This window comes from Crocodylus siamensis, chromosome 3 (genome assembly GCF_052110815.1).
Source record: "Crocodylus siamensis isolate JL-2025a chromosome 3, ASM5211081v1, whole genome shotgun sequence".
Classification (NCBI taxonomy): Eukaryota; Metazoa; Chordata; order Crocodylia; family Crocodylidae; genus Crocodylus; species Crocodylus siamensis.
Genome location: NC_143397.1, coordinates 58,663,082 through 58,678,008, shown reverse-complemented (window position 1 = coordinate 58,678,008; position 14,927 = coordinate 58,663,082). Strand labels below are relative to the sequence as shown.

At 42.7% G+C, this 14,927-nt stretch overlaps 1 protein-coding gene across 1 annotated transcript in view; it reads right to left on the bottom strand.

Moving 5' to 3' along the window:
- Positions 1 to 14,927, bottom strand: part of MAN2A1 (mannosidase alpha class 2A member 1) — a 234,149-nt gene that overhangs the window by 41,989 nt on the left and 177,233 nt on the right. The window contains exons 17-18 of the mRNA XM_090038361.1: positions 8,165 to 8,298; positions 5,431 to 5,572 (exon numbers count right to left, since the gene is read on the bottom strand). Of these exons, the coding sequence (XP_089894487.1) occupies positions 5,431 to 5,572; positions 8,165 to 8,298 (276 nt within the window). The remainder of the gene's footprint in view (positions 1 to 5,430; positions 5,573 to 8,164; positions 8,299 to 14,927) is intronic.

Genomic DNA, 14,927 nt, shown 5'->3' with positions numbered 1-14,927 from the left:
TAGAAAGGATAAAGAGATCTCTGAGAGCTCTTGGAGGTTGGGTGAGGTCCTGTAAAAAGGCAAAAATAGTTCCCATTTAAAAAAAAAGGAAAAAGGAGGATCTGGGGAATTAGACTGATCAGTCTGACCTTGATGCACAGCATGATCATGAAGCATGTCATCAAGGAATTTATTTCTTAGCACTGAGAGGAAAACAAGGTGATCAGGAAAACCCAACATGGATTCACTGAGAGCAATTCATGCCTTACTTATCTGATTTCCTTCTATACCATACTAACTTTGTGGATGGAGAAGAGAATAGTGGATGTGATATACCTTGACTATACCAAGGCTTTTGACAGTTTCCCATGACATTCTCTTTAGTATGCTAAAGAAATACAGGCTAGATGAAAGTACCATCAGATGAATACATAACTAGTTGGATCATCATGCTCCAAGAGTAGTGATCAATGGGTCAATGTCTAATTGCGAGTATCAGGCCCTCTTGAGGGAATCCATCCTGGGTCCAATACCATTTACTATCTTCATTAATGATTTTGAGGATGAGATAGAGTTTACAGTTAGTAAAACTGCAGATGACATCAAGTTGTGGGGAGTTGTAGACATTCTGAAGGATAGGATTAGAAGTCAAAGTGACCTTGATATATTGGTGAAATGATCTGAACTTAATCAAATAAAAATCAGTAAGAACAAGTGCAGAGTGCTATGCTTAAGAGAAAACAATGAATACAGAGTAGGGAATAGCTGGCTTGGCTGCAGTACTGCAGAAAAGAATCAGTGGGTTATAGTAGACCCTAGATGAATACAAGCCAGCAAAGTGCTCATGTTGCAAAAAAGAGCCAATGGTATATTGCACTGCATTAATAGGAGTGTGTCACCTCCGAGTCTAGGGACGTGATTCTTTCACTCTAATTCAGCATTGGTATGCTTCATCTGGATTATGGAGTCCAATTTTGAGCAGAACACTTCAAGAAAGATACAGACACATTGGAAAGAGTGAAGTGAGAAGCAGCAAAAGTCATTAGAAATTTGCCTAATGAGAAAAGTTAGAAAGAATTTGAATTATTTAGTCTGGACAACAGAAAACTGAGGGGAGATCTGCTAACAGCTTTTAAGTAACTGACAGGTGGTTATAAAGAAAATGGTGACAGAATTTTCTCTCAAGCTGTAGGGGACAGGGCAAGGAGCAATGCTCTTAATCTGAAAAAAGGGAAATTTAGGCTGGATGCTAGCAAGAACTTTATCATGATGAGGGTGATTAAGCATTGGAACATATTACCTAGAAAGACTATGGAATCTCCATTAGAAATTATCAGAGCAGGGGTTTTCAACTTTTATTAAGCAGTGTAACCCTTTTGGGTACACTCCTGATGGAGTGGGGAAGGAGGGGCCTTGCATGCAGTAGCATGGGGTGGTGAATGCTTCTCTTCCCATGCAACCCCTCCCCCCCTCCCCCCGCCTCCAGCTAGCTGGGTGGTGCCTGTCCACCCACACAGGGAAGCTGCTGCCTTCATCCCCCACTCCCTGGCCCTGCTCCTGGGAGGCAGTGGTGTAGGATGGTGGGTGGCACCCCTGCATGCGCGTACCCCTTACCCCCTTCTCGCAGACCCCTGGTTGACAACCCTTGTATTAGGCAAACACTTCTGTAGATTGGTTTCAGACAGGTATGATTCTAATCTTGAGCACTGGATTTGACTAAGTGACCTCCTAAGATCACTTCTAACTCTACTTTTCTATGGTTCTAAAAACTACATTTAACAAGACCCAATGGAAAGAAGGGGTCATCACCAGGGAGGACTATTCTGTAGTTGCTCGGGGATGTAGGGGGGTAGTTAGGAAGGCCAAGGCAGAGATGAAACTGGGACTAGCTTCCCAGATTAAGGACAATAACAAGTCCTTTTTTAAATACGTAGGGGGGAAAAAGAAGGTCCCGGGTAATGTGGGGCCCTTGCAGGACGCCATGGGAAACTTGGTTGTCACACCAGACGGCAAAGCTAACATGTTTAAAGATTTCTTTGCCTCCGTCTTCCTAAGTAGGGACCAGAACAGCCACCTCCCTGCTGGGCCCCCCTCAGGCCCCGGGGGAGGCACACCTGGGCCACGGGTTAGCAAGGATTTAGTTAGGGAGCTTCTGGAGGGGTTGGATGTATTATTCAAGTCAGCCGGCCCGGATGATCTCCACCCTAGAGTGCCAAAGGAACTGGCCGAGGTCATTGCAAGTCCCCTGGCACAACTTTACGAGCACTCGTGGTGCTCTGGTGAGGTACCAGAGGACTGGAAGAGGGCCAACGTGGTCCCCACATTCAAAAAAGGCAGGAAGGAGGACCCGGGAAACTATAGGCCGGTTAGTCTTACCTCCATCCTAGGCAAGCTCTTTGCGAAAATTATGCTGGCACACATCCAGGAGGGGCCAGCAGGGGACTGCATGCTTAGGGGCAACCAACATGGGTTCATCATGGCAGGTCCTGTCAGACCAACCTGGTGGCCTTTTACGATCAGATCACCAGATCATTAGATGCAGGGGTAGCAGTGGATATAGTCTTCCTGGACTTCTGGAAGGCTTTCGACACTGTCTCTCACCCCGTTCTCATTAAGAAACTGGGGGGCTGTGGTGTAGACACCCACACAGTCAAATGGGTCGCCAACTGGCTGGTGGGCCGCACCCAGAGGGTAGTAGTGGATGGGTTCTTCTCAACCTGGAAGGACGTGGGCAGTGGGGTTCCGCAGGGCTCGGTCCTCGGGCCCGTGCTGTTCAACATCTTCATCAGTGATTTGGATGAGGGGGTAAAAAGCACCCTGTTCAAATTTACTGATGACACTAAGATGTGGGGGGACATGGGCACACTGGAAGGATGCAACAGGCTACAATCAGACCTAGACAGGTTACAAGGGTGGGCGGACGAGAATAGGATGGGTTTCAACACAGACAAATGCAAGGTGATGCACCTCGGAAGGAACAACTGGCACCACACCTACAGGTTGGGGAACTCCCCTCTTGTTAGCACAGAGGCGGAAAGGGATCTGGGGGTCATCATTGACTCCAAGATGAACATGGGCCGGCAGTGTGGAGAGGCAGTAAGGAAGGCCAACCGCACCATGTCATGCATCCACACATGCATCTCGAGCAGGTCCAAAGAGGTGATCCTCCCCCTCTATGCAGCACTGGTCAGGCCGCAGCTGGAGTATTGCGCCCAGTTCTGGGTGCCACACTTCAAGAGGGATGTCGACAACGTGGAGAGGGTCCAGAGGAGGGCCACTCGTATGATCAGGGGACAACAGGGCAGGCCCTATGAGGAGAGGCTATAGGACCTGAACTTGTTCAGCCTCCAAAAGAGAAGGCTGAGGGGGGATCTTGTGGCCTGTTATAAACTAGTCAGGGGGGATCAGCAGGCATTGGGGGAGCCACTGATCCCCCAAGCACCGCCAGGAGTGACCAGGAATAACGGTCACAAGCTGGCAGAGGGTACGTTTAGGTTAGCTATTAGGAGGCGCTACTTCACAGTCAGGGCGGCTAGGGTCTGGAACCAGCTTCCAAGAGAAGTGGTGCAGGCTCCTACCCTGGGGGTGTTTAAGAGGAGGTTAGATGAACATCTTGCTGGGGTCGTTTGACCCCAGTATTCTTTCCTGCCATGACAGGGGGTCGGACTAGATGATCTAGGCCAATGTGGTGCCGATCTTCAAGAAACGGAGGAGAGTGGATCCAGCTAACTACAGGCCCATTAGCCTGACTTCTATCCTGGGGAAGATCTTAGAAAAGTTTATTAAGGAGGCCATCCTTGAGGGACTGGTCCAGGCTAACATCCTAAGGGATAGCCAGCACGGGTTTGTTGCGGGTAGGTCTTGTTTGACCAATCTCATTTCCTTCTATGACCAGGTGACTTATCACCTGGACAAGGGAGAAGAGATTGATGTCATATATCTTGACTTCAAAAAAGCTTTTGATCTGGTATCCCACGATCACCTCTTGGCCAAACTGGCCAGTTGTGGCCTTGGCTCCACCACGATCTGCTGGCTGGGAAACTAGCTCCATGGTCGGATCCAGAGGGTTGTAATCGATGGCAGTCACCCATCGTGGTGCCCTGTGACCAGTAGGGTCCCTCAAGGCTCTGTCCTGGGACCCATACTGTTCAACATCTTCATTAATGATATGGACATTGGAGTCAGGAGTGGACTGGCCAAGTTCGCCGATGACACCAAACTTTGGGGCAAAACATCCACGCCAGAAGATAGGCAGGTGATCCAGGCTGACCTGGACAAGCCTAGCAAATGGGCGGACGAGAACCTGATGGTGTTTTAACACCGAAAAATGCAAGGTTCTCCACCTTGGGAGGAAAAACCTGCAGGTTCCTTATAGGCTCAGCAGTGCTATGTTGGATAGCACTACAGAAAAAAGAGACTTGGGGGTCATCATTGACCACAAGATGAACATGAGCCTCCAATGCGATGCTGCGGCTAGTAAAGCGACCGAAACGCTGGCTTGCATCCATAGATGCTTCTCAAGCAAATCCCAGGACGTCATTCTCCCCTTGTACTCGGCCTTGGTGAGGCCGCAGCTGGAGTACTGCCTCCAGTTTTGGGCTCCACAATTCAAAAAGGATGTGGAGAAGCTTGAGAGAGTCCAGAGGGGAGCCACGCGCATGATCAGAGGTCAGGAAAGCAGATCTTACGATGACAGGCTGAGAGCCATGGGACTCTTTAGCCTGGAAAAGAGGCTCAGTGGTGATCTGATGGCCACCTATAAGTTTATCAGGGGTGACCACCAGCGTCTGGGGGAACGTTTGTTCACCAGAGCGCCCCAAGGGATGACGAGGTCGAATGGTCACAAACTCCTGCAAGACTGTTTCAGGCTGGACATAAGGAAAAATTTCTTTACTGTCTGAGCCCCCAAGGTCTGGAACAGTCTGCCAGCGGAGGTGGTTCAAGCACCTACATTGAACACCTTTAAGAGTAAATTGGATGCTTATCTTGCTGGGATCCTATGACCCCAGCTGACTTCCTGCCCTTTGGGCAGGGGGCTGGACTCGATGATCTCCCGAGGTCCCTTCCAGCCCTAATGTCTATGAAATCTGTGAAATCTGCTCAGGTCCCTTCCGACCCTACAAACTATGAAACTATGAAGACAAGTCTGAATTTTTTTCCCCCTTTGGAGTAGATTTTCATATGTCTATCTTCAGAAGAAGCCCTAAAGGGCTGGGGCTGAGAGGTATTGGACAGTGATACTAGTGAATGGCAACCGCTATGCTCCGACTAGAATTACTAAAACTCCAGATTTAGGACAATTTTTCCTTGCCTCAATACTCAAAGTAGCAATACTTGGCACCATAGTGATCTATAAGCTAACAATGTGTATCTATAAGCTAACGATGTGTGTACTTTAGCTGATTAATCACCTAGGTCAGATTTTAAAAACAATCATCATACCATACTTACCATTTTTCAAGCTTGCAACACCCAGAGACTGGGCAGAATGAAGTGTCAACCGAATTCCATCATCTTGGATATAAGCCATTGTTGTCATTGGATAGACATTTGCTTGAAGAGGCAATTTGCTCATTGTAAGTCTGGGCTGAATCTATAACATCAAAATTAACTTCAGTAAATTCTACTGAAATTTAAAATAAGAAAAACAAACAAATTTCAAGCATTTATCTTATATGCTCTACAACAGCATTTCTCAGCTCATGGGTCACCACCCAGAAGTGGGTCACATGAATATATGAAAGGGTTGCAAACAAAAATGGATCAACAAACTTTAAAAATGGATTGTCCTTTAAAAGAGAAAAATGTGGGAAACTGGCTTTTCCCTTATAGGCTGGCAGAGTTCCAGCCTCTGCTAGGCTCCTTAGGGGCCCCCTCTGCCCATCTCAGATACCCACTCCCTGCCCCACACACTGAGGGGATGGGGGCAGGGGGCAGCAGGTTAGGAGTGAGGTGCACTGGGTTGGGACTGGCCATTGATGTTAACAAACATGTCCTGATACAAAAAAAGGTTAAGAAACACTGTTCTACAAACAATGACTGACAGCAGAGACCAAAGCCGCCACTCCATTGTATTATACAGCTTGTTAGAGATTTGTGGCCAGTATCACCATTTTGGAAGTGGCGTAAGAGATTAACTCTAGTTCAAAGAACACTTTTGAAAACTGAAGTATTCATCAAGAGAATCCACACAAAGAACTGATATGGCTTGCAGAATAAGAAGCGGTATTTGAGAGAGTGAATTTTCTTCCTTTACAGAGCAGATGATGTGCAAGTTCAATGTAGTACAAGAGGCATTCCTAGGATTTATAGAGGAAACTAATTAAAAAGTCCAATTACATTCTTGAAATGTACATGAATACATTTATAATAGTAGTAAATATCCTTCCTATTTCTTGTTCATTTTATCATCTTTAGGAAACTGCAGTACGACTTTGAACATACCTATACATGGGGATATAGAAATATCTTATTCAATAGATTTGTTTTTCAGTGTACTCAGAATAATATTTGATGACAGCAGGGGGGGAAGTTTTTATTTTTGCCCATACTGTGGGGACAACACAACTAAGGAAAATGAGCATCATTTTTATTTCATCATATGCATCATTAGTTATATAGCAGCTTACTAGAGTCCAGTGATCTCCAAACATTTTGGGCATGAGATCACTTTTTGAATTAAGAAGCAACCCAAGATCTACCCTATACCACCACCCCTCCCTCCCCTTCCCACCTAAAGGTCAGTCTGTGGGCAGAGAAGGGGGGGGGGCACATCGAGAAAAAAATTATTTGGGGGCTCACCCCACCAGCAGGTAAGTCTATAGGAGAAGGGGCAGGGGACGGGGTGGGGCAGATTGAGGCCCTAGCAGTGAGGGAGGGAGTGGGGCACAGGCAGGAACAGGGGCTGGGGGGAGTGGGTCTGGCCAGGCTGGGACAAGCAGAGGCCAGGAGGCACATGCCCCTCAGGCCTCTACTTGTCCCCCACTCCCCCCAGCCCCTACTCCTACCTGTGCCCTGCTCCTTCTCTTACCGCTGGGGCCTCAATCTGCTTGGTACTGAGCAAATGCAGAACAAGATAAAGTCCCTTCCCCAAAGCACTTACAATATAAATAAATAGGACTGAAAGGGAGAGGAATATTACATACAAGTTGAGCATTATTAGAGCACTTGTATTACATACAAGTGATAGTTTATTAATATCATGTTAGTTTATGTCAAGCTACTCTTTGATTCCAAGAATTACATTCAATATACTTCATGTCATCCTTGCATCATAATAAGATCCTGAAACAAACATGTGTGAAATGTGAGCTTCTGTTCTTTAGCCATCATCATCTAGACCTTTTACGGAAAATGGCATGTCTTTTGCTAGAGATGATGCCATTCTGATAATATGCAAAGGGGAACTGGGAGTTTTCTGATGCTGCAGAATTCCATGGCATCTTGATGGAGTAGGTATTAAAATATAACCCCTTAGAAATTATTCAGATCTTAAACTCGCTTTTAAATAGAGTAAAAATATGTGCGACTGAAAATTTCTCAAGAAACATTTGTAATATGCTAACTTCCTCTATGTGCAACATGTACCTTAGTGCTTTATTTAGTTTGTCATATTTCTGAAGCAAAAACTTTTCTATATTTTTTAGAACAAAGAACACTAATGGCATTTAACAAATTATAATGGATGAAAAATAAAAAAAATGGTTCTTTTAAAGAAATCTTTTTCTTCCCAATAAATTAGTTATTAGCTACCACATACACAGAATGCATCTCTTTGAAGAAATCTAAAGCACAGCACAGAAAAATCAAAAAGACAAAAAAGTCTGAATATAAAGTATATTTTAACAGTAGTACAGTACCAGTATAACAAAAGAACAATGTTTTATATGCGAGACAATGGCCTGTACTAATACATATAGAGTAATATATACGTAATGTTGTTGAGTCATGGGAGAAAAAAACCCACAAACAAGTAATCTCATGATTTCCATATCTCTTAAGCAACACCAGGAAACAAGAATATATATTTAAACAAATCCCTACTTTCAAAATAAGTTAGCATATTGTAATACTAAAGAATTAATTGTTTGATTGAAGAGGACTAAAACAACCAAATAAAAATCAGTGTTACAAAATAATATACTAAGTTGTTATATCTATTACACAAAATTGGCAGAGTAATTACCTGATATCCATTAAGGTCAGTGTAAAACCTATTTTGACTGTTTATGTCAGATGAAATTCTCATTGCAATCTCACGATTGTACTCTCCTCTAATGTCCACAATATTGGAAACCTCAAGGGACTGGCCTTCTAACCCTACATGAAAAAAGTACATTTAAAATTTTCAATTATTTAAAAAAGAATTTACAGAACACAGCTTACAAAACAGTGATCAAAATCCTTCTATCACCTTTCTATCCCTGTTAACGTCTATCCAAACACACAAAGATAGGCTTTGGAACCAGTGCAGATGTCAGTATTACAAAAGCGGTAGGCAGACAAGGTTCTTTGGGTAGACATGATATCTTTTATTAGACTAAATAGTTGGGAAAATGGCTCTCTGCAAGCTTTCGAGCACAAACACCCTCCTTCAGGCATAGAGAGAGTCTGTTGGTGTTTTGGGTGCTCTCCTGGGTAGAATAGAAGACAATATGCAAAATGCAGGTCTGTGAAAATGTAAATGCATGGCAGTGAGGATCAAAGAGAATGGAAGACTATAGCTGTAAGACAAGTAGGGGTGTGTGTGTGGCCAGGGGGAGCTTGCAAAGAACCATTTTTCCAACTACAATAAAAGCTCTGTTATCTGGCATCCCCCGGGAACGGGAGATGCCGGGTTACAAAAAAATGCCAGTTAATTGAGTGGCCCCGGCCACCGCTTCTCACACAGCATCTAGGGTGTCCCTCCGCCCCTCCCATGGCATTGCCCCTCCATGGACAGGGAGCTGGGTCCCGCACAGCCTGCACGACCTATTATGTCCCTGGGCTGTGGGGGCTTGGCAGTGCAGGCTGCTTTGCCCCAAGCCATGGGAGCTCAGAGAAACCGGAAGTGCCCCAGGGGGAACTTCCGTTTTCACTTTAACTTGCAAGCCAGCATGCCGGTTAGTCATGCTAGCTTGTAAGATAACGGATAACAGAAACTTTTACTGTATTAAGTTGGTCTAATCAAAGATATCACATCTACCCAAAGAACCTTGTCTGCCTATGTCCTTAGACCAACATGGCTACAACCAACAACCCTAACATAAAGGGTAGTATGCATAAAAATGGAACTGTTCCAAAATATCACTGACTGGGAATCATTTCAGTTGTGTGAAATGCTTTGGCTCAGATACCGGGGGCAGGAGTGAGCATCCCTCTCTTTGCAAAATGTTTAGTGTTTGTCAGATAAACGTGTAGAAATCCATTATACCAAGGATTTATATTTAAGTTAAAGTTAGTGCACTTGAAAACCTTTTGTGTTTTTTTTTGTTTTTTACACAGCAGGTTTTTTTTTTAACAGGATTCAAACATTTAAAAGTTAGAATATTCCAGTGTTAAGGTTTTCTGTGCAACTTTAATTTGGCTCTGTGATGGTCTTTGATTATGTAGTCTTACACTGTTTTTTTCACAGAAACCCTTCTTCACTCAGTACACAAGCTACATGATGCTGCCCTGCAACAAATATAGAATACATATAATAAAACTTGTGTGTCATTTGTTGCAGAAGTTAGAAGACAATTGCTTAAGGCATTTTATTGCTAAGCCAGAGAACTGGATTCTATCACTGACACAGAATGCCTATTGGGTTTTAGTAAACTAAAACTTTCAGACAATCATTTGTGTTCCTTGTATTCTAGGTACCTGAATTATGTCACTTAAGGCTACATCTGAGTTGCTGAATGCTTGCAATTACAACTGGAGTTGACTGAAACTGTACTTTGAATATATAAAATGCTATAAAAATACTAAAAGTACTCTGAAAAATCAAGTTTACAGATCTTAATGTCAGCACCCAAAATTAAAGGATACTTTTGAAAGTCTGACCTGTCGATACTTATTCCACAGTGGTAACATGTTGAAATTAATAACACCTCCATTTATAAAGATATATATGAAGCAGTAAGATACTATAGTTAAAGGACTGCAGGAAAACATATTAGAAAAGCCACTGGCAAATTCTCTCTTTTTCCTCTAGTGGCTAGTCCACATAAGGAAAACAATTGCCAGCTGCATTCTTTAGCTCAAATAGGAGTCTACAATATGGTTCTGAAGGGTTCAATGTGATGGGGGGGTTTTTAAACCTAGGAAATAAGCTAGAAAATAATCTACAATCCCCCAACAGGTATACAAACAAACTCATGTATTCTAAAAATACATTAAGATTGCAAAGTTGTGTTTAGCTCCAATATTGGCTAATGTGTACTATATAAGGTCTGGGTCATATATGAATGACAAGCAATAGAAAGCAAACTGAATGGCTATTCTATAAGTACCATCCATCCTGTTATTGTATAATTGAAGACTGTATTGCACTGCATATACATAAAGTTAAGTTAGCCCAAGCAACTTCACTTCTAGTACTTCTTAGCTTTGAAGTGTTTGACTTCCAATATCTGGAAGATGAAACTAAACGAATTCACTAATTAAGGCACAGATTTTAACACCAAGGTTAATAAAATATCAAGAGTAATTTATCTAGGGATGTATTAGAGTCTCACTTAAAAACTTCAGATCAAGATTAGGCACTTTATCAAAACATGTTCTACAACACAAAGATAAGTTATCTGGGTTCTGTACAAACGTTACTGAGAAAATGTATATTTGCAGTTACATCTGCACCTAGTCTTTTTTCCTAAACGTGATCATATTTGCTTGCTTCATCTTCCTTACCAGCCTTGTCTTCTGAATTTTTTATTATTTTGTATTGCTCTTTCTTGCATATCTGTTGCATTTCCATAAGAAAGTGTCCACATCTGAATTTTATATAACTATTATTGTTGACTACTATGATTTATATAACTACTACTGTTGACTAAATAGGAAGGTGAACCTAATTCCAACCATTTGCAGGCTGTGGAGATCAGAGCTGCTTAGGAAGTTTCGTCATTAGAAAATGGCCATTTGTCAAAACTTATAATTGCTTGAGTGTTTTTAATTGCTCCGAAACGGCTTTTTTGCAGGTTTTGTGCCTATTCTTTTTTATACTCCCTTTTGCTGTTTACAAATTAGCTTACAAACTGCTAAAAATACACATTTTTAAACAGTTCGTACACCAGCGTAGAACCTTGTAACACTCATTCTAATAGCAGAGAACAGGTGTCCAGTTACTACCCCCATCATACCAACTTGACACTCTCATAAGAGGTGATGATTATGCCCAGGGATAGATCCAAAGCGGGTGCAGTGGTATGATGGCACCCTGCTTTGAGACCAAATCATAATGGAGGAGCTTCTGGAGACTTCTTAAAAGTCCCCAAAGTAGATGAGAATCTTCCCTGCTTTCTCTTCCATGGCATGTATCTTCCGTTCTCCATCTCCCCCTCCCCTGCCTGCCACTGCTGCCTTCCTGGGCAAGGGAAGCTCCAGAGCTGTTCCTGCCTACTTGCAGGGGCAAAGCTGAGCTGAGACAATGACAGCGGCTGCAGTGATGGGGTGGAGGGGTTCCCTCTCCCCATGATACCTCCCAGGGAACTGGGGAGGATGGGGAAAAGTAGGGCGATGCTTACCTGCCTTGGTTGGGAGGAGGCGGGGAAGAAGACTGGGAGAGGGAGTGCAGCCAACTCTGCACTGCATATTGCTACCCCTGTACACACCCCTTTGCTAAATCCTGAACCTGACCTAAATTAGGCCACTTTGCTGCTGCTCAGTACCTTCAGGAACTGAAACCACTGTGCCTCATTAAGAAATTGCATCTGGTGTCCCTAGATGTCTCAAGGTCTCCACTTCTGCTGGCCATAAGCCAGGCAGGAAGACCATGCCAAGAATGTCTGTGCTGTTTGACATGCAGTAATGGTATGCAATGGATATTTACCACTTTGAGCTCCTCCTGTCACTAAACACTCACTGCTGTCAGGTTCTGACAATGTACACATCATTATGATGCAAAATCTTCAATATTCTTATAAGTATCACCAGACTGCCCAGTGGTCTGACTTTTTTTTCTGGTCTATCAGGCAAAAGAGACCATGGAGTGGAATCATGTAGCATGCTCTTCACAGGTTACTGTGAGCTCCTGGAAGAAAAGGAGATGTGCAAAGGCAACACAGGACAGCTAGCTTTGGGACCATCTTTAGATTATCTACTGCCAGTTCTGCGTATAGGAAAAGTGCACAGGTTGCAAGGAAAGGTCAGTTCTGTAAAATGCAAGATGATCGACAGCAAGACAAGAATTTTAGGATGACAGAAATCTGCACAGAGTGGACCCCAGTCTAGGTAGCAGACCATGATTTAAAAAGTCTCACAGAAAATGAAAAATGGAAGTTAGAGCAATTTGGAAAATGGCAGACCCCCAAATTGTTTAGGTCAGTCTGGTGCAGGTAAATCTATTCTGCATCTTCTGTACTGAAAGTATGCATTACCATCAAGAAGGTGGACACCACCTTGTTTTCTTAGGTTCACCAATCTCCACAATGTCGTTGATGGATTGCCCAATTAAATCCTCTGACATTCCCATCTCATAAATCCCGAAGTGTTAGGCTTTTCTAAAGCTGAAGATTGCAGTGCAGTAACACTTGACAAGTACACAGCTAGCAGAAGATGTGGGTAGTCAGCACAAACTAGCAAAGTTTTGTCTCTATACCTTATTTTTAAAAGGTGAGGCCACATGTGGTCCCTGACCCTCAAACAGTTGAGGCTAAAAGAGCTGCCTCACTGGCTGCCACAAAGCATAAATGATTCTGTTGAATACACCAACTGCTGGGCAAAACTTATATCAATATATTCTTTAAAAAAAAACAACCCCATCGCTGGACAGAATTATACTGAGTTATATGCCAATGGTTCATAGCTTTTTAAAAACAGTATTTTTTGTCTCGATCTTTAAATTACACTACAATTGAGCCCAAGTAATTTAGTCTGTAAAGTCAAAACATCCTAAGTCAAGAAACAACATATCTTTTGCCACTTGTGAAAACCGTAATTCTCTCTTTCTTCATCCAACCTATTCATTATCTCAGGGAATAATTGTATGAAAAACATGCAAGTGATCATGCAATTAAAGAATGTATCCTAATAGTTGCATAAGCACACACCCTATATATACGTCTGTCATGTGAGTGCCCCCCCCACGGCTGGGACACCCGTGTCAGCTGCAGTCTCGTAGTTGTGGAGGTGTACGGGGCAATCCCAGGCTTGGGGGTACACATGCCCACCCTGCCCCCAAACTGGGAGCTCCAATCAGCTGATGAGGCTCCCCGGGACAGGGGCCTGTGGCCACATGTTCAATTAATGGCATGACAAGAAATAGCTACAAAGCTATTACACGTATTTTGTTGAATAACTTCATAATTTATTCCTTTCTATTATGCCACTAAGTGATTGAACCCGTGGCCAGGTGACCACTTAAGGTATGATTAATTGGTTAATCGGGCCTTAAATAAAATGTGTAGATAAGGCCTTATAGCTTCTATAGGCCCACACTCTGTAGAAGCTGTATGTCCCAATTCATGGATTTTTAAAAAACTATTCCACAGTTTTAAAAACCATTAAGGCATATATGCATGATGAACACAAATGGACATTCCATGCTGCAAGTATAAAATAACCATAGCCTGCATTACTCTCACTCCCTTTCCATCATTTCCAATTAAAGGCACTTCACCAAAAAATGGTAGGCACACCACTAACGTGAAAAAGGATGACTATGGACTGGAACATGGAAGAAGCAGGTTCATTTCCCAGCTCTACTAAACATATCCTATGTGATTATTTTGGGACGCTCATTTGTTCTTTCTGGTGACAAGCTAACCAATTATACCAAACTGTACCAGTACAAAACAGCTGTACTTTGTGTCAGTTCCATCTTGCAGTAAATGGAAGCTCAGCTGCAGTAATTTAGCAGCTGTTTTAGCCATGGGTAAAATTCTCCAGATTAGTTTCCATTTACCACAGGATAGACCTGACATAGGAAACAGGTCTTCTTTTTAATTTAGTTTAATTTGTTCATTCTCTCCATATCCCCATTTCCCATTTGTAACAGTTCCCTATTCTCAGCTGCAAGGGCGATAGAGTCATATGAATTACTAGGCAGATCAAATACAGCTAAAAATACTTATAATGCGGAAATAATTTTCCTTTCTCCATCATTACTTTTTTTCAGCAGCTTCTTACTAATAGAAATTAAAGGGAAAAAGAACTGAATACTTAATTAAATCAAAACTACATGTGGTTCTTCCTGATGCCTCTATATGGCTAGGAGACTTACCTCTGACCATCCAAGTGGGTAAGCAGTCCTCGAGTCCTAAGACACCTAGGCTTGTTTTTCCTACAGCAGCACTCTTGTACAGTTTTGGATAATATCAGAATGAAAAATCTCACAGAATCAGAATGTGGGACCTGAAGAGATCGCAAGATGCGATTCAATTTTCTCACTCTGAAGTGACATCAAGTATACTTGGACTACACTTTACAGATGTTTGTCTAATTATGAAATTGATTTCTAGTGATAAGGAGTCCACAACATATCTGAACAACGTTTCACAGCTTAATATGCATAGTTAGATTTTTTTTTCTAACGTCTAAATAAATCTTAAGTGTATTACTGGCGGCTGTATTCCTTCTGCAATTTACAGTGCCAACTCAGGTGTTAGCCCATAAGAGTGGGCACCTAAAACAGGGAATTTATCATGAACATAAAAATCTTGCAATTCCCAAATGAAGGCATGAAACATTTTGGTAACTCTATCTTCCTTCCTTCGCCCATACAAAACAACAAATTAAATGGTAAGAGGGAAAGGGATTTTTTGGTT